This window comes from Myzus persicae, unplaced genomic scaffold (genome assembly GCF_001856785.1).
Source record: "Myzus persicae strain clone G006 unplaced genomic scaffold, MPER_G0061.0, whole genome shotgun sequence".
Lineage (NCBI taxonomy): Eukaryota > Metazoa > Arthropoda > Insecta > Hemiptera > Aphididae > Myzus > Myzus persicae.
In genome coordinates, this window is record NW_019101898.1 from 98,425 (window position 1) to 126,175 (window position 27,751).

The window sequence follows — 27,751 nt, forward strand, 5'->3', positions numbered from 1 at the left end:
ACTACGATTCTGAATTGGGCTGAGGCCTGAGTGAGGGAATATTACCTATAAATTATAATATGCTATACAGTGTGATCACAATTTCAGTAAACACTAAATATTTCGGCTGGGTGATCTTGTATTGAAATTAATTTTGGGGGGAACCTATATGGTATACGGAAATATACATTATGTGAACATTTCAAATTGTTAACATTTCTGGAGCGCGTATAGATAGATGCAACATGTATTTTTTTAAATAGTAACACCTTTAATAAATATGTAATTTGGATTCACTGATTTTTAAAAACCAGTTTTAACCTATAATATTATAATCAAGAAAGAGAATTAAGTAGAAAAATCAAAGTTAACCAACAATGGCGTAAAGCAAATGCCAAATATGTATATTGAAAATACAGAATTAGTGAACTTATTATAGCTTACATATAGGACTATACGAGCTAACGCACGATCTTCGATAAGACACGTGGCTCTCTAAATATTATTTCATATGGTTATGTCCAAAAAATTCTTAAAAAACCGGAAAATCACTCATATAAAACGGAGTTGATTCAACATTTCCGAGCAGGATGTTCTACACTTATGGATTGGAATATATAGTTTAGTTCAATACTCAATAGTCAATTTTATGATGACCCTTCAATTATTATCAGTCACATTCTTTCGAATCAACATTTACCAATTGACAATTGCTATGATTTATAGGTACTTATTAATGCAGTAAAATAAACACAAAAAAGCGTGGATGTCGCTTTGCTGTACACGGTAGGTTACAATAATGAGTCACTGTAATGTGTTAAATTTGAATTCAATTATGATATACAATCATTTTGTATGAAAAACGACTCTGCAGCGAAGACGGTCTATCAGCCTATAATATTACTTGATATTTAGTATATTTGATGATATTATATTGTGATTAAAGTAATTTATTTTACTATTAAGCAATATAGTACTGCAGTAGATTTAATTAATTTTTATCAAAAAATAAATAAATTTGAAAAGTCATTATGTGTATAAAATATAATAATATACTCTAAAAGTTTCAAGTACCCACGAATAATATTTTTAAATTACAACAAAATAACTTAAATCATTATTCTTGGTTATTTAATACGTGATTTCGACCACATTTGAACATAAAACTACAAATATAACTGTGCTTACCTACACATATTTTTAGATTTTTTGGTTCCAGAATAACCTACTTACGTGGAACCTTGTTTTAATTTTTCAACCTTTAGCTATGAAAGTTGAAAATTTAAAAAAATTTTAACCATAAAATTATATGTAAATTTTGAATGATATACATTTTTTTAAATGTAAACTTTAAATGCTTATAAAAAAAATCGCACCTATGTACTTTTAATATTTTCAACTGATATTGTAATAATATATCAAGAGTCTTGTTTTAAATTTTCATGCTTTTTGGTCCAACCAATAAAATTGTATTGACATTTATAGGAAAAAAAATCAAAATGTCTATATAAATTAGTTATAAAAATTAAAACATAGTTGTCCTTAAGAAAGGGCCTTCCCTTCCCAAAACCAAGGGTTTTTACATCAAAGTGTTTTAAAATTTAAAGAGATAAAATAAAATTGCTTACAAAAACCGAAAAAATTAGATGATACCATCTTATTTTTTCGTTTTTTGTACCTATACGTATAAATAAAATATTTGAACGATGGCTGTAATTCAGTCGATTTTGAATTTAGGATTAAGTATTATAGGTTAAATTGACTTAAAAAATCTGTGAATCCGTATAATGTAACCTACTAAAAAAAGGTATATCATTTAGAAATTACATGTTTTATAATGCATGCACTCGTCAAAAGTGTTAAAAATTTGAAAATTTCACAAAATGTGTACTTTAGTATATATACCCCTTCGGTTTCCTCTAAAATTAATTTCAAGACACATTCATCCACCCAAAATATTTATTGTTACCTAAAATTGTGATCACACTGTATGTAATTTAAAGCAGATAATACTATCACCTATATATATATATATATATTAAAATAGAAATTTTTTTGACATGCATGCATATAAACATGGATAAATTATTATAATCAGGATTTAAATTTCATAACCGTATTAATCTAAAATATAATAGGTTATAGGTATATGTATGTATAATACATAAATTAAATAAACCATTTCACATAAATAAGTCCATTGCAAATTGTAGTTTATCTGTTAAATATAAATGTGTATTTTTTTGTTATTTTGTTATGACTTTCTGCAGGGAATATACAGGGTGATTCACCAAGCATGCTTACCCTCATTTTATTCAAATTCTGATTCTTCTAACTTTTAAATATACTCAAAAACCATATTTGCAAATGTATTACTTAAGTGTCCTGCGGTGATATAAACTTGTGTTTTTCAAATGAGAACCCCCCTTTTTTACTGTAAATTAATTAGTAGATTAAGAGTTATTAAAATGCTTGTATTGAAGATAAAATAAAACTGGTTTTACATTAATTTAAAATAGACGTAAAATTGGATCTAGTATTTATACTTGTTTATTTGTGCCATTTTTATAAATTATTAATATCGATGGATTAATATAAACTGCTTCAATTGTCAAATCATCATAGCCGCCATATGTTATAAACTCATTACTATGAATCTTTTATCCTTAGAACACAAAGTTAAATAACTCTAAAACTATTTGTACCTACGAATTTTGATTCTGATACTTTAAATTGTCTAGAAAATTATCTACTGAATAATTTATCGTTGCAAAGGGGGGTTCTCATTTGTAAAAAACGGAAGTTTGTATCTCCACTGGACGCTCCATAAGTAATACAAATATCTCAAAAAATTAAAAATTTGGTCTTAAAGTATAAATTTATTGAAAATTTCAAAAAAATCAGATTTTGAATAACTGAATTATTGAAGAAAAAGGGAGTAAGCAGGCTTAGTACATCGCCCACCTGTTTATATATATATGTCATATATGTGTTGTCTAGTCATTGTTTTGTTTAAACCGAACTATAATTGTTATTGAGAGTTTTATATATTTTGTTTGCAGTGGACTTGTGGAGCCTACGCTATGCAACTGTATCTATTATATTATTGGTTTTGAGAAATTCATAATGTGTTGAATGGCTCTGGTCCATATACTGAATAGCTTGCATTCAATTTTTATGTTATTTGCATTTATTATTGCAGACTGCTGCAGTATTGCGCATGGTGCCAGATTTTTTTTGTGAACATTTTTATACTCAATTAGTTGATTGATTCAACATACCAAATGTTTTTACATATTTATAAATTAACAATAATTACTAAAAAACACGAACAGACATATATTTTTTATTACTGAGTCAAAATATAGAGGATAACTCAGTTCTCAGTAATAAAAATTGCTTTGTAGTTGGTAATGGAATGTTAGTATGTTTGTTGTGAGTAAATTGTCGGGTATCCATGTGACTATATAGTGAGTGTTATATTGTTTATTATTTATTAACAAGTATTGAACATATTATTATATAGTTGAAGAAAACCAATTAACTATATTTATAATTATTATTTTAGCTATTTATAACATCATAACAAATTAATCATTTAACGTATGTGAACGAGTGTCGTTTCACATTGACAACATAAATTGGAACAACGGAGATACTCCGTTGTTTATAAAACAATAAACATATTGAATCGAAAGCATAAAACTGTATTATCAAATACTGCTAGCGCCATGATTAAATGGTACGGACGTAAATAACAAAATGTATATTTATTTATTTTTATTTATTTATTAATTAATTTACGGAATAAAAATTCCTTATTGAGTACAGCACTCAACAATAATTCAGTAATATAAGATAATTAACATATACAAATGTCGATGGCCTAAAAATACAGCAGAATTACAGGTACAATAAATATTAATTAAAATAATTAGGACACAAGTAAAATTACATACAAGAAATGTCAAAATAATAACACAATATTAAGGTAAACTGAGATATTATTTAATTCTTACATATGAAGACTATTTAATTTGCATATATAAGCCAATTCTGTTTAAAAAAATCAAATTGGCTTCATAATTATTATTCTAATTTGTAGTGGTATTAATGTGATATTTTTAATTTTATTTGTCCTTTTATCTTACGTTGAAAATATCCCAGATATACCACTACTCCTCTCCCCGTAATGTTTTCTCTCGGTTTATAGTTTTTAAGTGTGAACAAATTCTCGACCTTGGTGAGCTATAAATTGTAATTTTCATGATTAATGTTGTATCTGCTGATCCATACTATGTTTTTGATAATACTGAGTGGTGTAGTGTATGCCTATTCTAGCTGTGTACGTGTGGTTTGGTTTTGTAAGAAATATGTTCACAACATGTGATCGATATGAACGTGGCAGGCTGTGTTTTGTGATTTTTAGTAGATCACTTTGGATTTATACTTATGTGGTTTATGTTTTTATGAGTATCATCGTTTTGTGTTTATTTCTCTTATTATGGAATCGATTGAGGGTGAATTTCTTTTATATGAATATTATTTTTTTTGATTAGGTCGCAGCGCTTATTATATATTGCGCTGCATTGCCTGGGATCCATTGTGTATATTTTAGTGTTGGATATTATTACAATGATCGGTCGTTTTCCTTTCCCATGCAGGGATAATACCCGTGACGTCTGTTTCATTATTATATACATAGGTATATAGGCTTATAAATGTATAATATTATATTATATAGGTACCCATAAATATGGGTAGATCATCCCCTTGATTTTTTTTGCAGGGCACCGCGATGTTTTGATAAATGGTTTATTATAAATAGGTCATGGCCCATGGGAGCCCCTATATGTATTGATAATTTGTGAAATACAATTATTTTTAAATCGATTTAAATAGGAAAAATAACACCATAATATTGTTTGCTTATTGATTTGCGATGTTTAGGAGGACTAGCAAAATCTATAAAACTGTTGACTTCGTTTTAGTGCCCTATGGCAAAATGTGCCGGTGCTACCTTGAGGGATGTCTAAAAAAAAATGTTTAATGATTTTTTTAAATCGTTAAGTTTAATATTTGTCAATTTTATATGAATAAAATAAGCTATATATGTTTATGGCTTTATGCTTAATGTATGGTGTTTGGTTGGCCACGCAGCTGTTAATATTCATCCAGCGTCGTTCAAAATATAAAATAATTTTCTTATAGCCTATAAGACTATTACGGCTGCTACATATTTGAACGATTATAATTTATAGCTTGCACTAGTATGCTTATTGGCATAGATTACGATCATAACTATTCGTTTAACGTTACTGCAATATTTAGTATCTATATAGTATACATAAATAATATATATTGTGTATTTTGAGGCTTAAAATTAATTATTAAACAAACCCGGCAGAGAGAAATAAAACATAATATAATGTCAGCATGATCGTGGCTATACATTTGATCTTGAAAACCGACGGACGAATTAGTTTGCTTTCCGTCGTCGAAATTTGGAAAGTGTATAATGTGTATACTTTATACTGTAGGGATCTATATAATATATTACAGTAGACAGATAATAATACGCATTCCGTGTCGGAGGACTATCAATGGGTGTTACGGTTTAATGGTTATGCACTTATGCGGGAATTTCGTAATTCAACGATATACCATTATTTGGGTTTAATTTACAAATTAAATTCTCGATTACCTACAGGCTGTGGTGAAGTGTATTGTGTATAGAAATATAATAAACATATGTAGTGTAAACAGGAATTTATAGGTTAGGGCAAGGACTTCTCGTTGATAAATGTCAAAATGTCAGGTAATCGTTATAGGTATTATAATAGTATTATACCTAATATGTGCAATTATCTACCTAGTAAAAAATAAAGGGTTGTTCATGTGAAAATTACAAATAATAAGTCTTTTCTTTTTCGAAGTAATCATAGTGTTCACTTTAAAACGAATAATGACGGTAAAACAAAACTCAAAAGTATATACCTACTGTACATGAAAAACTACTATAAGTAAACATAAGTTATAATGTTATACTAATTTATACATTTGGAATAGGTACTTAAAATAGCTAAAACATAGTATATATTATGCGATATGAATATATGATAGGTAAACTGTAAAGTAATATAAGAGTGTTCTGACTTTTAACTACACTATAACAGTATAATCTTAATCAATATCTCTATATATTCATTACCTATTGAGAATTAAATTGTTCAACAAGTTCCTTTAAATAACGGACTAATTATACATCTAAGATCTTACGTAATGGGTAGTAGGTATGTGCTTTATATTTTGACTTCTTGACTCCTGATTAGTAATTACAGTGTGTCACTGTGGCGTATACCTGAAACAAAATATAATATATTATAATGAAAATAATCAAATATTTCATAAATTATTATCAAGACGTGTAATTTTGGTATACCTAAGTGTAGTACCTATGTATATTATACGTAAAACTGATGTTATTTACTATAATTGTTGACTAAATATATTATACTACCACCTGTTTTGTATTAACTAATTTTATTTTTTTATTTTTGTGCTTTTTTTCCGTGGGATTTTTTTCAGTGGACTTTTTTTCGCCTACCTGTATTGATATTTTATCTGTGGGTAATCTTGATTTGGGAAGTTAATAGTTTATATATAATTATAAGTAGGTAATACACACACGTGTTCCATAACCCTACAGTCCCAAAACCCTACAGTACCACACCTACAGCTAATGGCCTCAGCCCTCAGTTGCCGAAGCTTAAAAATAATTTTAAAAAAAGTAGGTAATAATAACGGAATCCTACGTGGTGTAAGAGATCATGGTTGTTCGTTGCTATGATGACAATCTAACACGTTTTATAGTACCTATACATAGTTTGCTAGACATACATACTCTGCTACATACATTGCTATATTTTCATAAAATGTTTTCGCTTTTCGAGTGAAATGTAGAAAAAATGTTGCAGTAATAAATAGGCGTGCATATATTTTATCATACAAATAAGATTTCAAATATTCGAGTATTGATTTTGATTTTGAAAAAAACTGTCATACAATACAATATCAAGGCAATAATAGTACAATAATATTGATAAATACTAATATGGCAATATGTTCAAATAATTAGATGACTCTTGACTAGAATATTTGATCCATACTATTAGATGACAGATATTATTCTAGAAACGTACACGCCAGCGAACAAGCTACATCCGTCAGTCCCCACACCAAGTGTATACTGAATACCATATTTTGTATACCTATTGCCTGCAGCACCTGTGAATGAATAAACTGCACCTTTGCTCAATGCACACAATTATTATTCACAAATCGGAGGTAAGCTGCCGAGAGAAACGCTCCATCGTCGAAGTTTCGCGTACTAAACGCACGCGTCCACGTGAAACGGGCTTGACGTTGTCTCCGTCTTACTAACGCATAACGTCATAACAATATTGAATAGGTAGAACATTCTACAACTACTACATATAGCCAATAATTGTACGTTCTGAATTATTCATTTGACTTTGTTATGTTAATACTAAATTAGTTGACCTATTATCAGTGCCTAGGAATTCTCATTTTAATATAAAAAATATATAGGTATGTAATATTATAATAATACATCCAAATAAGGTTTATTACACTTTACATATTATGTGCTATGCGTAATAACTGATAAATGTAAAACATTTTTATAGTATAAATTCTACCAGTCTTATATATTTTTTTTTGTGAAACGATCGATCACATCACCTGGATTGATTTAAATTTGAATTGGTACACTCGAAAGAGCTAGGTAATCTAACCCGTTGTAGGCCGTACGTCGTAGATACTTAATCTGACAAATTTCGTAAATAGTTTTTAATCCTTTCATAGTAAAAAATATGCATTCAATGTGCGTTCTGGTGTTGAATTCGAAACTGCAGGTAATGTAGTTAATAATTTCAAATGAAAAGATTTATTTGAAAAAAAAATAGAATTAAATTTAGTAGGTATATGCTTCAATAGCTGAATTCAGGTAAAAACGGCAACACGGATAAAGCCTTCAACAAGTTATTGTCATCCGACGGTAAAATATCGTTTGTGATATATTTATTATACATAGCAAAATAAATGCAAACAAAATTTGAATTCACGTGACTTTTTTATATAATTGTAAATAATATAATGTGTTTAAGGTTTTAGATATACAAACGTAATAATATACAGTCAGTTATCATATTAATAGGGAACCATCATAGTAAATTATTATAATTAATTTAGTTTCATTAATTAAATTCATTACTACAAAAAAGATCCGGGATTGGAGGGGGTGAACCGGGAGGTGAAAAACGGCCTTGGGAAGGGACATTATAATTTTTAAGTCTCCTTTTTAATACGTCCGCACATAAGCTGAAATACCTATCGAATATTAATAAAATTATAACATTATAATTTATAATGTTTATTTTATAATACATTTTGGTGCAAATCATTTACAAATGTTGAAATCTAGCATTCTAATAATCTAATACCATGCACAATTTATTTATTTAACGAGGAACGGCGATGGGCAACTTTTAGAAAGTTTGATGAAATAGGATTAATGAAAAGGGTTTTACCGATGCACTTCATTATAACAATACAAGGTTGAAGGCACAAACTAGACGATAAATAGTATAGGTAAATAGAATGCTATATTTAACCAACTGGTTTGACAGCGATGTAGCCATGTAGGTATAATATTCCTTTTCTACAATTTTAACGTTTTGATGAGGCAGCAAAAAGGAGTTGAATCGGGTTTTACTGTCATCTACAAATAATAAATTAGAAATCTAACTCGACAAAAGACAACAATTTTATTTGATCTATACTTATAATTTTTTTTAATATAGATATTATATTTTTGAGCTTGGTTCAACTATTGAAAAAAAATATCTAGCAGCATGCTACTTACTTATAATAAACGATTTTTTTCACGTTTTTATCTAAATTTCTTCAGAACCTTTTATTGGATGCAAATATATGCAATTAGTAACATTTATTAAATGTATGTTATTACCACCATTACTGTTGTAAAATGAAAAAATATAAAGCCGGGTTTTCTCTCTTATATAGTGTGACCCTGTGTTCACTGTTCCTTACATCTTTATAATATTTATTATTTAATACGTACAAACTGTAGACATAAAATCTTTATACTCTTAAGATACAAACACGGATTATATGAAAAAATAAAATAGAATCTTTCACATAACCTGTGCTTTATATGTCTACAATAGTACAATACCTACTTTGTGTTTACATAATTACATCTTAGATGAGTTTAAATCATAATATTATAGGTATGGACGTATGGTGCAGTAATTATCACAGTGTCAGTTTTCCATATGATACCAATGGACACAACGGTTTAATAGATTGACATTTCTATCTTTAACCGTAGGTTTACCTCAAGGTATAGTTAATATTGCTAATATTATATAGATTATAATTTTATCCATGACTTAAGATGATTCTGTTAAATTCTTAAAAATCATAGATAATATTATATACGTATAATATATCAGGGCTCAGAGGTCTTCGATCTTTTAGGCAGCGGGCCACATATTATTTCTTTTAAAAACTCGCATTTGTAAAAACATGTATTAAATTATTAAAATTTAAAAGGTGGGAAAGTATCCAAGTAGGTAACCACTCAGCTGTAGGTACAGCAGGTAGTTGTAGAGTGTACCTAACTGACCTAGTCATTGAGTAAACCATTATGATGCAACATGTAGGCACGTGTTGTATTTAAAATTTAAATTCAATGAATTTATCACTACGAAAAACGATTTGTGCGAAGACAGTTTTTCAGCCCATATGAGGCATTGAGGCATTATTTTATCTTTTGGCAGTGACATAATTGGATACAAATATAGGGGGGGGAAATAATTTATTCACCAAGATCAATTATTACACAAAATATAGACATGAATGTATTAATAAATTATAATCTATACGTAAACGTGAATCCCATCACTATCATTATTATCAAGGTGTATTTATCAACAAAAAAAAGTACACCTTGAGCCTTATCACTTATTTAATCTATTCTGTGGTATTATCACAGAATAACACAATCTAAGGACAGTGATCAAGATTCAAGACACTTCTTGATGTAATAAAATTCACAAGCATAACAAACTACAAGGAGGCAAGCAATATTATAAGTTACAACATCGATCATTACACCTAATTTATATTTTGAAAAAATAGAAATGGGACTAGACAACGAAAACCCAACTTTGTTTGAAAAAAGCGAAGAGAGGACAGTAAGTGAAAAAGATTTGGATGACAATGAAGCCGAAGAGTTTGATTCAAGGGAAATATTTGGTAAATTAGTTTGGCAATTATAAATAATCAACTTTTACTATATCACTGATCCATCGCTTTTTTCTCTCAAAAAATTAGATTTGATTAGAGGAATAACAGATCCAGAACATCCACTGTCCCTTGAAGAACTAAGAGTTGTCGATCAAAATTTAATTGAGGTAACTATTTACTAAAGTATATAAGATAATGACTCAAGGGGAAGTAATACTTATACAGCTATGCTGTTAAATCCCATGTCGGCTGTACCATAAAAAAATGACTATCTATATAACTATACAATTTAAATCTAAAAGAATTCCATGTATATTTATAAGTCTGATAAAAGTAATGAACTTTTTTCTTTCAATAATTTTAAAACAAATTTAACTTTTCAGGTTGTAAAGTTCTACACTTATACATTATTGAGTATACAATCTATCACTGAATAATAATTCTAAATACCAACATTATTCTTCATACTAATATCTTTCATTTTTAAGTATTTGGTATAAAAATAAAATATTATTTAAATTGATAGTCATTTTATATTTTTATATGAAAGGTCTAAACGATCTGTCTTATTTTTGTATAGTTATCTAGTTTCACTTATTAATATTCAAAGACTTTATTGCTGAATTTATATTGGTGTTATTAAACTCACTTGATCATCAACCTTGAGAATTAATAATTAGTGTGGTAAATAAAAAATGATGTAAATCTTGATTTGTAATATACAAATTCCTGATATTAGTTTTTGTTAGTTTAAACTTGCTATCTGGATGTAAAATTGTGACAATTTGAAAGAAGGTGCTCTGTGTAATCAAGGTACAAATGGCAGTTCTTTATTTTAGAATTTTAACATTGATTGTTTATTGATAAATAATACCAATTGTTCATATTGCGTACCATGTTTATGATCTTTGCCTAAGATTCTTTGGTGGTAGTGTATAGTTGTATACTCAATATTATGGAAACTATTAAATTTTTTAACATCTTAAACCAAATTATGAACTACAAAATATGTACCCATTTTATGGCATTGCGGTTCTTAGGTTTGAGACAATATTTTTCTAAATAAATTGCTTTTATACATTTTTTCTTAATACTTATTATCGTCATTTATATTTAAATGTCCACAAAAAAATCAACATACAATAGTTCCATACATTTAACACTAAGCACCTGTGTGTAATGTATTACAGCCATCTGTAACATACAAAATATGGAGAGCACTCGTCAAATTTTATGTTGAATATGATATTCTAATATTTCTTTAATACTATTAAAACATATTTTTATGTTATAGGTTGAAGATAGCATGAATACAGTTAAGGTATTATTTACTCCAACTATCCCTCATTGCAGTATGGCTACATTAATTGGATTATCTATTAAAGTTCGACTTTTATGGTGTTTACCACCGCGTTTTAAAATATCTGTTACCATAACACCAGGTACTCATGCATCCGAACACGCTATAAATAAACAATTAGATGACAAAGAAAGAGTAGCTGCAGCTTTGGAGAATACACATCTATCTACAGTCTTAAATAAATGCATAGCTACTGCATAGGTAATTACTATTTTAGTCTTAAAATTTATATTTGTTCTTAAAGGTTTATAGTTTATAAATATAGTCATCGATACATTTTAAATATTGATAGTACAATATTATTATCCATAAAAACAAATATTAACTTCTATACTACTATGATTTGTATTATAATAATCATCCTTTTTGGTACCTCCAACCATTTTTTGACTATGTTTATGTCTTTTTAACCAATGCTCCTCAGCTGGCTTAAACTACATATGATCTGAAGTCTAAACGTTCCTTTTCCACAATTAATTTTACATCTTGCTAATTTTTTCACGAAAAAAATTGCAACAAGTCATTTTAAAAATAATATTTGGCCCAGTGAAATAAAGTTAGTAGTTGTTTAAAAGCTGTAAAAGTAATAGTGATCCACCAATAATTAATAAACTAAAATTGTTTTTAATCCAGTGTTAACAATAATGAATATAAAATAAATAACAATTGTATTAATTATTATTCATTCTTGCAGTATCGCGTAAAGATGTTACTACTAAAGGAAAAACTAATAAACTCAATTTGATAGTACCTGAAAGAAGAAATACATTTTATGTTATAATATTATTCTTATATAAAAATTTTGTGTATTTGTTCAACTACCTATTATAATATGACAAACTGTTAACTATATTAAAAATAAATACAGTTATGAACTAAGTATAGTATAATGAGACCTTTAAACAATGAACACTTGGCTTAAATTTTCAAATTAAGCTTTTTTAAGAAAAATGCCCATGTATAAATCATTGATTTTATTATTAGATGTTTATTTGATTTAATAAGTACTTGCTGTTTAGAAATAAATTGAAAAATTAACATAATATATATACAGTGAAATCTTTAAATATTGGACACTCTCGGTCACCATAATTTTTTTTATTTAGAGGTGTCCGCTATTTGGAGGGTAAAAAACTTCTCGAAAATAACTCTATTCTAGAAATTAATAACTATATTTATATAATATGTATAATAATGATATAAGTATGTATATTTGTATTATTTTAATTATAAATAAATAAATAAATATCAATTGTATATATTATTATTCAAAATTATGATATAATTACTGAAAATGTAAATAAAAATAAAATTATGATATAATTACTGAAAATGTAGATAAAAATTAACATTTATTAAAAAAATCAGTTACTTTAGTTTGTTTAACTGAGATGTCATGTTTGGTGGGTAAAACACAAGTTCAACAGTTCTAATGTTTATGAGATTAGAAGCCGCGTTGTCTACAAAGAGTACAATTTTTCTTTTAATTTTTATTCATTTGTTAATCAAATTTTCTAAGCCAGTCGCTCATTATTATAGTTGTCATCAAAGGTAAGATAACTTTACACAACATACATTAGAAAAATGTTTTCATCGACACGATAACGGATAGATAGGATTAATTATAATTGTGTATAGTACAATAATATTTTACAGTAGTCAGTAGGAGAGTTAAATTAGACAGATAGTTAGTTATTTATTAAGGCGTTCGACAATTATTCTATATTGACGATAAAAAATGTCAAAAAAAAAATTAAATTACTATAAAAGTGTCCGGTATTAGGGGTTTTCCCATATAAAAATGGAGAAAATGTTTCCGTTCCCATAAAAACGTCCTCTATTCGGAGGTGTCTGTGAAGGGATGAGGGTTCACTGTGTATGTATAATATTTACTCATTTACAAGTGTAATCCATAATTTTTTATAATTTAATATTTATGCAAGTCTATTAAAAATAAATTTGTTGGTTATGATATTAACTATAATAGTATATTTTTATACTTTTATCTCTACTTACGATATACCTTGTTTCAATTCTTAGCTGTACAAAAAACAAATCGAACATTTTATCAATTTGATAGATTTTGATGAATTTTAATTTTGAATGCTTATAAAAAATAATCGCGTCTACTTGTTAAATATTTTTGTATTACTACTATAAAAATATACGAAGGAACCTTGCATCATATTTTCAAGCTGTTCGACACAGATCTATAAGTATTTAAAAAAATCGACATTTTCCTTTTATGCCTCTAAATATCTCAAAAGAGTACAATTATTTTGAACATTTAGTAAACAATTCAAGCATCTAGGGTTATTTGTTTTTGAATTACAAAAAACCAAGAAAATCGCTCAATGAGAAATAGTTAATAATTTACGGGTGAATATCTAATGTCGAAACCATTTAAACTTCAAATGCTCATGAAAAATTAATTTGACTTTCATAGAAATTTATTTTTAATGTTAAAGGTAGACTTATGAGTTAAGAGGAATCTTGTATAAAATTTTCAAACTTATCTATAAATATAATTTTTTTATGAATTTCTAACTCCAAAGAATTTGAAATTGCTAATTTGAACATTCAGTAAAAATTATGAAAATTATCTACTGTTATTTGTTTTGGAGTTACGTCGTTTTGAGTAAAAATTACCGATTTTCCTTTATTTGAAAACTACTAAGAATTTTCAATTTGGACGTTGGACTTCTCAAAAGCACCAACAAGACATGAAGTTGAAAATCGATACATTACCTACTCAAAAAATCTACAAACTAAGAAAAATCGAAAATGTCTATAAATTAATAACTTAAAAGTTAAAATAATTCGGAATATTTTTAAAACTATTTCATGTAAAGAAATATTAGATGAAATAGGTATATTATTAATTATTATGAACATTTGGTAAAAAATTCAAGTTTCTGCAGTTATTCGTTTTAGAATAACAACAAAATATATGAATATTGTTTGAGGAGAAACTAGTTTGTGTAAGATTTCAATTTTTCCCTAATCGTTTTGTTTTTCCCAACTTATGAAGAAATATTGGTAATTTTTATTTTGACCATTTGACCTCTTAAGCACCAATAGATCCTTCTTATTACTACGATAAACTACTACCAAAATTGAAAATCGAACCATTTTTCTTGTAAACCTACATTGGGCTACACACAAAAAACAACTGATGTACGCACAGCTCAGAATCGACATTTTTCGAGATAATGACAAACGGTCACAAGTTAGAACGTATTGTATTGTGATTAGATATAGATCATACGTATCTTAGGGTCAGAATGCTAGATTCTTCGTTAGACCTTCTATTACTACGGTTACATGCATAGCCGTTCTATTTAACTAGATTCGAATGAGTTCGTTATTCGGTTTAGTTAATTCACATTAGAAATACGCAATGGAAATAACTATGCACAAAATGCATATTAAGGAAGAAGCATGACACTAAGAAGTGGTATCGGCGAGCTCGACAACTGACAAAGGACAAACCTTTGAGCGCCGAGCGGCATGAGCATAGAAAAAAGATTAATGAATGAGCGCCGAGTGGCGGCAACTGGCAAGTGTTTACCAGCTGACAATGACCTCTAGGCTCTGGCGCGGTCCGGTTGATACTTGATAGTTGATACTACCATATATAGATAAGAGTCGTCCCGTCCCGCAATGACAACTTACTGTTGGCATGCCTGCTGACGGTCATCGGCGGCGCTGCAGCTGCTGCAGGCCACGGTCTGGAGACCGTGCCGCAGGCGCTGCTAACACCCTATTTGCGGTCTGCGACTTCTGATAACACCGATTGATATTTTGATAACATTCTCGACTTCTCGTATCGCATTTCTTCGTACTTATTACCTATACAAATTACAAAAGCGAAATACGAATAATATATTTTTTTTTACTTTATACATTATTATTATTACTACTATAATTTATTGTATATGTGTCTTTGCACGCGCACACTGCACACGTCAATAACGGCATACCTATTTAATGGTATCCAAAACGCTAAAGTCTTCGCGTCGCATAAAATGAGGTACAGACGTCCGACGTGCCCGATGCGTTTTACACAAACAAACCGCCGCCGCCGTGCACAGCGATTTGGCGCACGTCCGAAAATAACGCGATGTGTTCTCTAATTTATATTACTCTAATTTTTTTATCAATACAGCAGTCGAAACAAGCGCCTATCCTCGTCGTAAAGTTCTCAGTGGCAAGGAAGACGGCGTAACCTGACCCGCCACCGGCAGATATTCAACACATCGAATCGCCAAAATTATCCGATACCCCCGTTTCGTTGGTTGCAATCTCAAAAAGAAATATCATCAGGTTAGCATATTCTGACTCCCATTTTCGTTCGACATTGTGTTACAGCAACTTTTTTTAGTAAAGTAGCAATAAACTTAAAATTGTATACACACATACAGTAATTGGGTTGAAGTAATGAAATACTATTTATTTGGAAGTGATAAAATATTGCATATTTCACGGATCTCTCTCTAAATGCTATATGCTTGATAAATGAAAAAAATACATTTTATTGAATTAATAAGTCAAATAAATAATTTTATTACAAATCAATCACAAATGTTAACAATTAAGTATAATAACTTATACAAGATTAGGTTTTTTATTTGATAAGACAATATTTATATTTTTGAAGCAAGTTGACATAAATATAAAAAACAATATTGTAGCGGTTAATTTTAACCTTGTGAGCTATGCATATAATGTTGCTATATGTGTGCCTATAATCTTAACTAACTAATAATTAATGTGTTCAGAAATTTATGTTAGTTAAAAGTTGTTAATTTTTAGAATGGAGACTGACTGTAAATCAATTTCAAATCAAAAAAATGAGTCTAATCCAAGTTATAATTGGAAAGATGTTACAACAGAATTTTTTGATTCAATCAAAGGTAATATAATAATTATTGTCTTGCAGACCAAATATATCGATATTTTTGTAAGATCTTTTCCGTTCCACACCACGTTTTTATAAGGCAACTTTTCCTGGTTTACCCATCTAGTAAGTGATCTCTATGCGTGCTGTAAAAAATGGGTGTAATATTACCTAAAAGATCCTTTTTGTAAAATGTAATACTTTTTTATTAGGATCATTGATTATCCCTATTATATAGGGACAAGGGTGAAAACAAATTCAAGTTAATTCATAATCTATAACCTATGAGTGGGAATAACTTAAATATGGCTTAATCCCTACTAAAAATGTAAAATAAATGATAGCACCTATGTTTATATGTTTATCTTTACCTGTGTTAATATTAAACTTATGATATAATAACTAATACAACTTCCATTAATCAATATTCTATAATCAATATACTTCTTAAATTAGTACATAAATCATTATCATGTATACATACAATTGAAGAATGAGAGATAAAATAGAAAAATTATGTTGTCAGTCATTAAGTCATTAACTTTCCTTTTTGACATACTTCACTAACTTTTGATCAAGGTAAAAATATTTTTATATCAAACTTGTCATATTTATTAGGTGTTTAATTTTTTTTTACTTATTGTATATAAATTGCCATATTATATGACATTATTATGTCATAGAACGTGTAAATAAAGTCATATATTAATTTTTTTAAATTGTATTCTGGAATGTATTGTTTTTGATATTAATCTTGTAGATTATTTTTTAGAATTATAAGCAGAACTAATTAATGTTAAATGTTTGGTACCTGTAATAATTGTTTTAGTGATTGAATTTAAAATGTTTTTCACCTAAATAGTGAGGTAGTTGTAACAAATATTATCATTGTGATACGATATATAAATGTCAATAATTGAAACTACATACCTAAGTTTAGATGATATAAGTTAGGAAAACTTTAAAAAAAAACAAATGTTATCAAACCAATACATTTCTCTAATGTTTAAATTATAGTCTATCTACTGGGAATATTTATACTTACATATTGTCATAAAAATAGTCAATGTCGTTATTGTGAAATTAAATTAGAAACAAAAAAGGATTCAATATAAAAATTAATCATTGAATAAAATATTCACTAATTATAGGCACAAAGCTGTGTTTTATGTAGATTTAACATTAGTCTATGTATTTTGATCACTATTTTCTAAAATACCATACATATATTTTTATTGGAGGTTTTGTGTAAGGGCTAGATATTGTATACCTTAAGTATTGAATATTGAATAAATATTAACTTAATTAAATTTATTGTACATATAGTTCAGATTGAAATTCATGAGGATATGATAAAATAAATCAATTATGGTTTTATTTTTACTTATAGATATTTTTAAAATATAAGTATAAACTTTGTATTTTTTCAGAGTTAGAATTAGGTGAACTTTTACATGGCTACTTCTTTGGTTTATTTGAAGCAATGTCAGCCATTGAAATAATGGATCCCAAAATGGATGCAGGCATGATGTGTAATCGTGAATCAAAAGCAATCAAAGTAAAACTAATGCTTATTTATTATATATTATTCCTTCATTAATTTATAAATATATCAAGAAATGACAAAATAGTTTATGCCTGGATAATTAATTTTAATCTTAGTTAAAATACAGTAAACCCCATTTAAGACATTCACCATTAACATACTCATTGTCTTAAGACCCTTGATGAAAATTGTCTTGCTTATTACATTTATTTTCAACTGGTCTCATAGAGTATTCTAAAATTGGTTTTATTATACATTCAATATGTAATAAGTGTATAAATGATATTTAAAAAAAATATATAATTTAGTGTATTAAAGTGTGTTATTAAATATAATTATTACAGTTAGAGGATTTGAAATTAAGTGGCCTTTCTGTGTCTGAACAAATATCAATAATTGATGTTACATTAGCTTGTCTTGTATCATGGCTTGAAGGGCATTCTTTAGCACAAACGGTATTCACAAATCTATATTTCCAAAAGCCATATGAAATTGGAGATGTTCCATTGAGAGCATTTTGTATATGTATTTATAAAATCATTGAAGAAATTAGGGACTTTGCTAACAGGTAATAACTTTTATATTTTAAGCTAGTAAATAGTTTATGTGTACCACAAATTGCATATAATTATAAAATAAATTACATAATAGCATATAACCATATTCTACAGGGCACAAGTTTTTGAAGAAGAAGATTTTCAACCTGCGCTTTATAGTTATCATTATTTTAATGAAATTTCTGTCACTCGTGTGATTGGTATGATGCGAGAAGTTGATGAGTCAATAAATCATAAATTAAAATCAAATGCAAATAGTGATGAAGTACAGTACATGAATTATTTTTAGTAAGCATCAATTTAATTTTAAACATTTTTTTTTTACAGAATGAATCTTTTGTTGCATTAAATACACGCATTAAGTTTGTTAGACTTTTTTTCCAAATTTTACTTTCTTTTAATCGTCGTGAAAATCACTCGAGTTCAATGGGAGAAACCCAGAGGTTGTTAACTACTTGTGGATTATTGATTCCTTCTTTAATAAATACAGTGGATAAAGGAGTTCCAAAAGTTGGCCGTGAGAAAACCTCGAAAACATTCTTATTTCATGCTCTTATTTTATTTTTGTATATTTTTCAGACTGGTGTTATGATTTGGGCTTTGACCCTCTAATAAATCAAAAATTGTTACCACCTACATTTCCTCGTTATACTAAAATTAAACCAGCTGATGAAGCTTATGTTTATTTTGATTCGTTGTTAACAAGACTGAAACAAATTTGTAAATTGACAAATTGTGCAACTTTTATTAGTGCTTTGGTATGTTTTGCTTTTATAATACATTAGTACACATTACTATTGAATGTAATTTGGTTCTGAACAATGAACATAATATGATTTTTTAGGAATGTTTTATTGAACTTGGTCACAACAGTCACTTATGTATTGTATCAAGATCAATAATGCAAACTCTTTATTTTCCTCAACCTGGCAAAGTGTTTGGTACTCAAGATTTAGAGGACTGTCTTCGAGATTGGGCTAAGTCATTTATAGCACCTCCATCACTCATACCACGTTTAAACATTTTGTCTAACTCTCAAGTAATATTTAAATTATCTTCTATTATGATACAAATAAAATAAAAATAATAAGAACTTATTTTTTATTTTTAGGCTAAGGATTGTGTACATAATTTTTTTGACCATTGCACTCGTCCATTTGCCGGGTTGATTCAGATTTGTGGTCACAATAAAGCTAGACAAAGAGATAAATTAGCACATCTTATGGAAGATTTTTCAGCACTACAAGATGAGGTACATGTTTAAAAATATAAACTAATTTACTTAGTAAGCAACTGTTCAAATACATTTATTATGTTATTTAATTATCAGTCTCAGAGGGTTGATGCTTTTTTGCACTCATTCTCGTCAAAATTGGATCCACCTAGAGAGCATTTAGCTAGCTATAGCACATGGATAATTTATCATACAATTAGAATTATGATAATGTACTTACTGTCTGGTTTTGAATTGGAATTGTATAGTCCACACGAATATCAGTATATTTATTGGTAAGCACTCCTGTTCCATAAATGTCAAGAATTTTTTTTTTATTGATAAAATGTTATTATTTTAGGTATTTATATCAATTTTTGTACGGTTGGTTAGTGTCTACATTAAATAGAGCTGATAATGTTTTGCTTGGCACTGATTCATTAGGTGATTCTCAAAAGAATCGAACAAAGCGGACTAAGCCTAAAAAGAAAAAACCACATCCATATAGTCAAGAAATTGTTATGTGCCATGCAATGCAAAGTTTAACTGGTGCTTATTTCAAGGTACCTGAATAAAAAAATTATACATGATTTAAATATAGGATGCATAATATTTTTTGAATATTTTAAAAAACAAAACTACTAACAAATGTTAGCAGGAACTACAAAGATAGTTATTTAACTATATTTTTACAAGCATATTTAAATACCTACTCAATAATAATTATTGTGCGTTCATTTTTTATAGACATTGGTAGGATTTCAATTAGAAGGTAAAATCCGTACACCAAAACATGCAAAGTTTGACAATGAAAAAGTTCGTTATGAACACAGATTTGCTGCATTCTCAGCAGTAGCTGTGCCACCACCGTTTTCTTATAATGAATTTCAAATGACTAGATGCCAAATACGTGATTCCGCATCTGGAGATTCTGGAATATTATACTTGAATAGCTGTGAGCTATTTCATCAAGCAAGGTGTTTACTAGATACAATTGCCCAACCACATTCTCAACAAGTAACTACTAACGTTTTTCAATTTATTGCTTTGCTTTAACAAACACTGAATTATTTGTATTCTTTTTAGGTACTTGATTTAATAAAAGTGTGTAAAACAAATTTTGTAACCATGAAGTTACTAGCTAGTGGATATATGAGAGGACCAGATGTATCGTTGGACTTTGACTTCACAACTAATTCTTACTTTCCTATATTAAAGCTCAGCTAATCTTGAACAATATTTTTAGACTACAAAGATATTTAATTATTTAAAGACTGTTTGAACCCAAAATAATTAAATACAAAATAATTTAATCATTTAAACTGTATGTGGCATTTGTTTGTTTTCTTTTTTGTATTAATGTGTTGAAACCTGTTGTGATCTAAAAACAAAAACTTTTTGTCTAATATATCAATAATTAATATGCATATAAAATACTAATAATATATGTATAAATATAAAATGTGTGATACAAGAAAGTGAGTGCTTATTATTTTATTTATAGTGATCAATCTTGAAATATAAACATTATAACAGTGAGGTCCTTAATTATCACTTATCATACTACCATAATTTCGGATATTTGTGGTACATAACCATGGATTTTGATTTTATATCTAATCAATAACATTACTATTAAGACTTGATCGCAAGTTCAACCTAGTTTTGTCATCAGTGATTACTAGGAATAATTGTTCAACATTATTTAAGTTGAATACTATAGTTTTGTACAACAATAAAAAATTTAAATTACAAAAATATGTTAGTTTTATTTCTATTTTTGAAAATTCCATACATAATTTATACAAATTAATGCACAATAATTTAATTTAATTTAAGATAAAACGCTGTACGTAACATGAATTACTTGAATAAGAAGCTACCCATTAGTGACACTTAGTTTGGTGTATACTAACATGAGATATTTTTGATTTAAATGGTCATGACTAATATTATTGTATGAAAATTAAATTACGAAAACCAAATTTTATAAGTACAGCGTGCACTTTGATACAAAATTGCATGGCAGCATCAATCGGTACTTTTTGTTTTACAGTTCAAAATGATAGCGGTTGATGTTAATTAGCTTATCGTCCAGACTCATGTTTGATTGGGTTTGGTGGGCACTGTGATCTCCTGATGGACTGCGTTCCATTTTTTATAATGATATTTAAAAATTGTTACTAACAAATGAACATTTTCAAACAATTGAGATATAATAAATATTTTTCTATTATTTTAATTATAGAAATAATCTTTTATATTATTCTATTGAGTAATTGTGAAATTAGCTTTTACTAACAGCTAATCTCGGAAACTACTGGATCAATTTCAATGAACGTTACTGTCGTTATACCAAAGAATCTGTAAGACTGAGAGTAGGTATTAGCTTCATTTTCAACCCCTACAAAAGTTCTCACATAAATTTCGTTATGACACGAAAATCGAATTATATTTTGATTACGTACATAATATTTTGTAGGGTTGCCGTTGGTTACAGAAAAATGATTTAAAAAAAAATTATAAAGACTAGCCGATCCGCTAGTCTCCACATGCGTTGCTTTGAGATTTTTTTAAAATAAAAGAACATAGTATTTAATTTATTGTTTGTAATTTACAAGAGAGTTGATAGAAATGTCATCAGTGAGGGGGGTGATTAAGTGTATTTTTAAATGTTTAAATTAATTAAAAATGTTGTTAAATATTAATATATTTGCCAGCTATTATGCCAGGGGTTGATTGCCCCTCCCTGATCCCTCTTGGCAACGCCCTTGGTAGTTGGTAGTTTATGCCGTTTATGGAACCAAACTCCTTGACCGACCTCGAAGAAAGTTTTATTGATTGTTATTTGAGATATCAGGAAAGTTTAGAGAATGGTTTGAACCACGTTCGAAAATATACCAAGTGTTTTTTTTCAATCCGCCACAAGCAGATTTAGTAGAATTCATTCACTAAGAGAGGTACATCGATGCCAATTTAGCCGTGAAATACACAAAAACTGAGATGATATACCAATATAGGTTAGGTTATATATATATATATATATTTGGCCATTTGGGTACTATTTACGATACTATTATTATGATTTATGATCATTGTCTTGGAATATTCAATGGTGTAAACTGAAAACTGTATACATATATATAGTTGTAGTAGGGGAGAGAAACTCCCCTTATATAACCCCCTCCTACGCACCCACGGACGCCGAGGTTCCCTTATTGTTCCATTATTGGCACTTTGGTAGATTCATCACTGTGTCGTTAAGGGTGTTGAAAGCGGATGTTTATTTCGTCGTTTTTTCGTGCATTTAGACCAATAAGCAGAAAAGAAAAAATATACTTCCAGATCATAGAGTGACAAATGTAAATGTTATTGGCGTTATTGCCATGGATTTTCGATTTTTTTTTTAGTAACACTTAAGTAAAGGTGAACTTTGAAAAAAAAAAGAAAATCAATTTGGTACCGCAACATACATATTTAAGCGTTCGACAGAGTTTGGCAGTGGCTTACTGTTCAACATTAAAAACTTTTTTCCTCACCCATTCTTCCAAATCCGAATTCACTGATCGACATTTCCAAGTACAATATAGCATACTCAGAAATAACTAAAATTAATGTGGGCGTCCCACAAGGGAGAATCCTATCTCCAACTCTGTTCAACATCTATGTCGCTGATCAGTCCACTATGCCTCAAAGGCTCAAATTACGATGGCTGATTATGCTGACGATAAAGTCATTATGTCAATTAGTGAAAATTCGGTAACCACTTCATCGAACCTTCAACTTCACCTAATGTCTAACTGGTACGACAAATGGCGCATTAAAGTAAACCAAATCAATCCACACTACATTTACTCTCAAGAAGGGCATATGTCCAACTGTTACATTGAACAACATCCCAAAGGCCATTTCCCACATTCGGACACGGGACTCAATCTCGGCAAACGACTAACATGGGAAAATCATATACGGTTCAAAAAACTGACTCTCAGCGCCCGCATGCGTATGATCAGTCCTTTAATATGGAAAAATAATAACACCAGTCTAAAAGTCAAACTATTAATTTACAAAACCCTCCTTAAACCTATTTAAACTTATGGTATACACCTCTAAAAATCCAATACCTACAAAATTCAAGCGTTCCATAACTTAGCTCTTCGACGACTCTAAAATGCACCACCGTACGTCTCAAACTTAACATTACATAAAATGATTTTTACATGAAAACCATCAATGAAGAAGCTCAATTCTTTTACTTGCGCTTCCACGCTCGACTTCTATCCCACCAAAATTCTCTTATTAAAAATCTCTCTTCTCTAACACTCCCAGGAAATCCAAGGCGCAGGCTAAAAAGAAAGTGGTATCATGACATTTTTCAATTACCAATTTAAAACATATTATAACCTATATATTATATATATATATAAGTTACCGGAAAAAGTGACATTCAGTCAGTGTTCACGATGACTAGTCAATAACGATAATGCCTGATTTAGTAAGGAATTAACGTCAATAACTAGTCATTGATGAAAATTCCTAATAAAAGAAGGCATTGGTGATAACATAAAAAGTTAAGTTGAAATGCGAATAATTTATAATACTTATTAGCTATTTAGGATAAATCATAATCTTAATCTTTATAATAATAATAAACAGATAATTAAACACAATTTTATTACACGTTGCTATTCACTATTGTCAATTTCAATGTACAAACAGTACTGCGTGCAGTCACTTGCAGAATGTGTCCATAGTGATACCAGCTTATAGTACTATCATTTTTCATTTGTCAATATTATTATAAGTTATAAGTAGAGCAGAGGACTTGTAGCTCTAAAAAATCACCTAATATACTCTAAAATATATGCATTAAAAAATAAGATTATTTGTATGAATATATTTTATTTAAATTTTGATGTCTGCGACCGACGTCCCCGTGGCCCATGTTGATAATATCTTATGCAGTGGAAAATATCTGTAATACATAAATAAAATTAACAACCGGAAAATAAATCTAATCATCGGTAATCCTCGAGAAGTGCTCTAGGACAAACATGCGTGTGGGGTCAGTCAACAACCATATTAATATGATCAAAATTTAAAATAATTTTAAATTCATCATTATTTTGGTTGTATATTAAATATTTAAATTAAATAAAAACTTTAAAAATATTGATAAAATAATAAATTATTGAAAATATGCATCTTCACGTATAGAATCGAAGAAATATGCACTAAAACCAAAAAAAACTCGAAACGTGTATTTATATGCAAAATACAATTTCAAAACTACCTTTGTTTCAGCATGAGACGTATTTGTTTCTTACTCTGCTATTTTTGTGATCGTGCAAAACAATGCAAATGCTACAACTTACAAGTCCTCTGCCCTAGTAATAAACAATAAAAACGATAACATAAAACCTGGTTTACCATATTATATACTAATAGTACAGCTATGTTCCATAATCGATAAAGCGGTGTTGATATATTTTGTTTCGATGCGGATTCATAACATTGCCTAATATAATACGGAAATGTTGATAAAACTACGAAATATCCAACATTGCCTAACCTTTCCAGTCATTGTCAACAATGACTAGGATATACCGACAATTCCTGAATTTTCATTTTTTCTGGTAACATATATATATATACAATTCCAACCACTAACATACAAAAAAAAATTTAATTAATTAATATATAATATTAATTAATCATGCGAAGGGTCGTCAGTGGGTGGCTTCTCATTCAATATCTCACGTCCTGTTATTCTTTTAGCACATAAGATTATTGTACATTACTTGCATAGATTGTTTTTTTTAATGAAAATTAAAAAAAAAAAATTTTCGTTCTATAGTACAAATTAAACAATACAGGAAAATAGAGAAAAAATTCTCTACATAACCTAGAAAAGAGAATAAGAAATTAAAATATGCTTTCAAAATTAAAATCAGGCTTTTGATACTGGACGAAGAAAAACTTCTGCGTTTTGGGACTTTCTTGTTGAAACTATTTTGATCACAAAATAGCGTTCGGGGAATTCAAGCACATAAATGATCGGTCACGAGTCACGATGGATACAGGATTTTGCCTAAATCCAACCCCTTAAAAACGGTTAAGGCCTTAAGGGGCCTCGCTACTGCCGTTAATTTTAGCTCAAAAGACCATTAGTTTTGACAATATCAAAATTAGTTCACTTTGTTTGATTTGTATTCTGAAAAAAAATTTGAACTCGTCAGACAATTTTTGATAGATTGATCGTAACATTCTGTAAAAATTAAATCTCATATTATTGTAAACTGAAGTTGAACAATTTTGAAAATTGATCTTTTCATTTATTTATTTAATTTATTTAAAATTAAAATTTGGAAAGTTATTTTTATAATTTTAATTTTTAATTATTTTTTATTTTTTGTACGATCTACACTCTATAAACATTTTTTTGCTGAATTCAAATATTTTTTCAAAATCAAAATCAGACTTCAATTTTGATAATACGTGAAGAAAGTTGTTGTAAAATTCGAACAGGTGGTGAATTTTCTTATATTATCGATTGTTAACATGTGCGTGAGCGTAGAGTGGTGCGCTCATTGCAATTCACTCACACTAATAATCAACACATAGATCCCGGGCGGCTAAGGCGAGATTAGAAATTGCCTAAATATAGCCCCTTAAATAGTAGCCGTAGAGAGGCCCCTTAATTCATAATTATTGTATAAATTATACATCCGGTCAGATAAGACAATGATTAAAATATGTTTACCGTATATATATAATATAATAACATAATATAATCATGTAAATTATCTAAACTCATTGTACTAGTGGCGCCGAACCTTATATTATTATGTTTATAGGTCAGGGTCACGGCCTGATAATTTTTTCTAAGAAAAAATGTGGACGAGAATCGAACGGCTATATTATGATTTTCAATTCACCCAGTGTATAATATATAAATGATGATTATAGGTACTCAATGAAAATAAGGGATACATTATTAATACTTATTTATATAGTTTGGACTTTAAACAATATGTATTTATAATTACTAATATATATATATATATTACTCATAATCTCACATAGCTCCATATTGGTACCTCCTACGTTATTTATATAATTAAATTAAGTGTAATAAATACTAATGTATTGCGCGTCGATTTCATTGGATTGCGTTATAAATATTTTTTGTTGAAAAATTGAACTTACACAAATTTTTTTTGTTTTTCTATACGAATTAAAAATGTAGACTTGTGGTCGTATTATAGAAGCTTGGAGCCGTTGTATTTTAAATTTTTATTTGGCCCGAGTTCGTAAAATAAAACTTCATAGAAGTTCGGCGCCAGCCACTGAATTATCACGTTGATAAATTAATCATAATAATTATAATTAATTAACTACCGTATTTATTATAGTATGTAATTATGATACATTGTTGAACTATAATTGTGAATTATGTTGAGACCAGACGATTAGATAAATATTGTACACATACCTATATATAATGCTGGTTCGGGGAAAAAACATGATGTAGGTATACGAAATTAAAGTGATATACAGAGTGATATGCACTTGTCCGGATATATAAAGTATAGGTAAACTACATTTTGACGCTATAATAACGAGTTATTAATTTAAGAGAATATGTCATATGACTCGGAGTTCATTCCATTCTAATGTTTTTTATATTATAAATAAATATAAATAATATAATTTAAGTGTCTTAGTATTTAAACAACCATTGAATTGTCAATATTTAAATGAACATCAGTTACAGCACCTATCGTCGCTGAGCCACCGTTTAAAGGATTATCCGATTATCCAGCTTTTGGGCTTAAAA

General features: G+C 28.6%; 2 protein-coding genes across 4 annotated transcripts; both read left to right on the forward strand.

Moving 5' to 3' along the window:
* Positions 1-10,081: 10,081 nt before the first annotated feature.
* Positions 10,082-12,676, forward strand: LOC111030725 (MIP18 family protein CG7949). Its single transcript, XM_022310384.1, has 5 exons — positions 10,082-10,165; positions 10,228-10,344; positions 10,423-10,502; positions 11,630-11,896; positions 12,390-12,676. The coding sequence occupies exons 2-4, from the start codon at positions 10,230-10,232 to the stop codon at positions 11,894-11,896; spliced, it is 462 nt and encodes a 153-aa protein (XP_022166076.1). The 5' UTR covers positions 10,082-10,165; positions 10,228-10,229; the 3' UTR covers positions 12,390-12,676.
* A 2,899-nt stretch (positions 12,677-15,575) lies between these two features.
* LOC111030722 (N-alpha-acetyltransferase 35, NatC auxiliary subunit) lies at positions 15,576-21,238 on the forward strand. Of its 3 annotated transcripts, none has more exons than XM_022310380.1 (14): positions 15,576-15,728; positions 15,864-16,021; positions 16,497-16,611; positions 18,026-18,153; positions 18,486-18,709; positions 18,813-18,963; positions 19,026-19,215; positions 19,278-19,456; positions 19,543-19,737; positions 19,810-19,950; positions 20,029-20,207; positions 20,273-20,474; positions 20,659-20,928; positions 20,998-21,138. In XM_022310380.1, exons 3-14 carry the CDS (start codon positions 16,512-16,514, stop codon positions 21,136-21,138), a joined length of 2,100 nt encoding a protein of 699 aa, XP_022166072.1. In that variant the 5' UTR covers positions 15,576-15,728; positions 15,864-16,021; positions 16,497-16,511. The 3 variants fall into 3 exon arrangements, with proteins under 3 accessions (XP_022166072.1, XP_022166071.1, XP_022166073.1); XM_022310379.1 differs by having other exon boundaries at positions 15,577-15,728; positions 16,511-16,611; XM_022310381.1 differs by lacking the exons at positions 15,576-15,728; positions 15,864-16,021 and having other exon boundaries at positions 16,512-16,611; positions 20,998-21,238.
* The last annotated feature ends 6,513 nt before the right edge of the window (positions 21,239-27,751 follow it).

Coding starts and splice junctions, on each gene's coding strand:
- LOC111030725 (XM_022310384.1), top strand. CDS start 10,230: ATGGGACTAGACAACGAAAACCCAACTTTGTTTGAAAAAAGCGAAGAG. Junction 10,345..10,422: donor TGATTCAAGGGAAATATTTG/GTAAATTAGTTT, acceptor TCAAAAAATTAG/ATTTGATTAGAGGAATAACA. Junction 10,503..11,629: donor TCGATCAAAATTTAATTGAG/GTAACTATTTAC, acceptor TTTATGTTATAG/GTTGAAGATAGCATGAATAC.
- LOC111030722 (XM_022310380.1), top strand. CDS start 16,512: ATGGAGACTGACTGTAAATCAATTTCAAATCAAAAAAATGAGTCTAAT. Junction 18,710..18,812: donor ATTAGGGACTTTGCTAACAG/GTAATAACTTTT, acceptor CATATTCTACAG/GGCACAAGTTTTTGAAGAAG. Junction 20,929..20,997: donor CCCAACCACATTCTCAACAA/GTAACTACTAAC, acceptor TATTCTTTTTAG/GTACTTGATTTAATAAAAGT.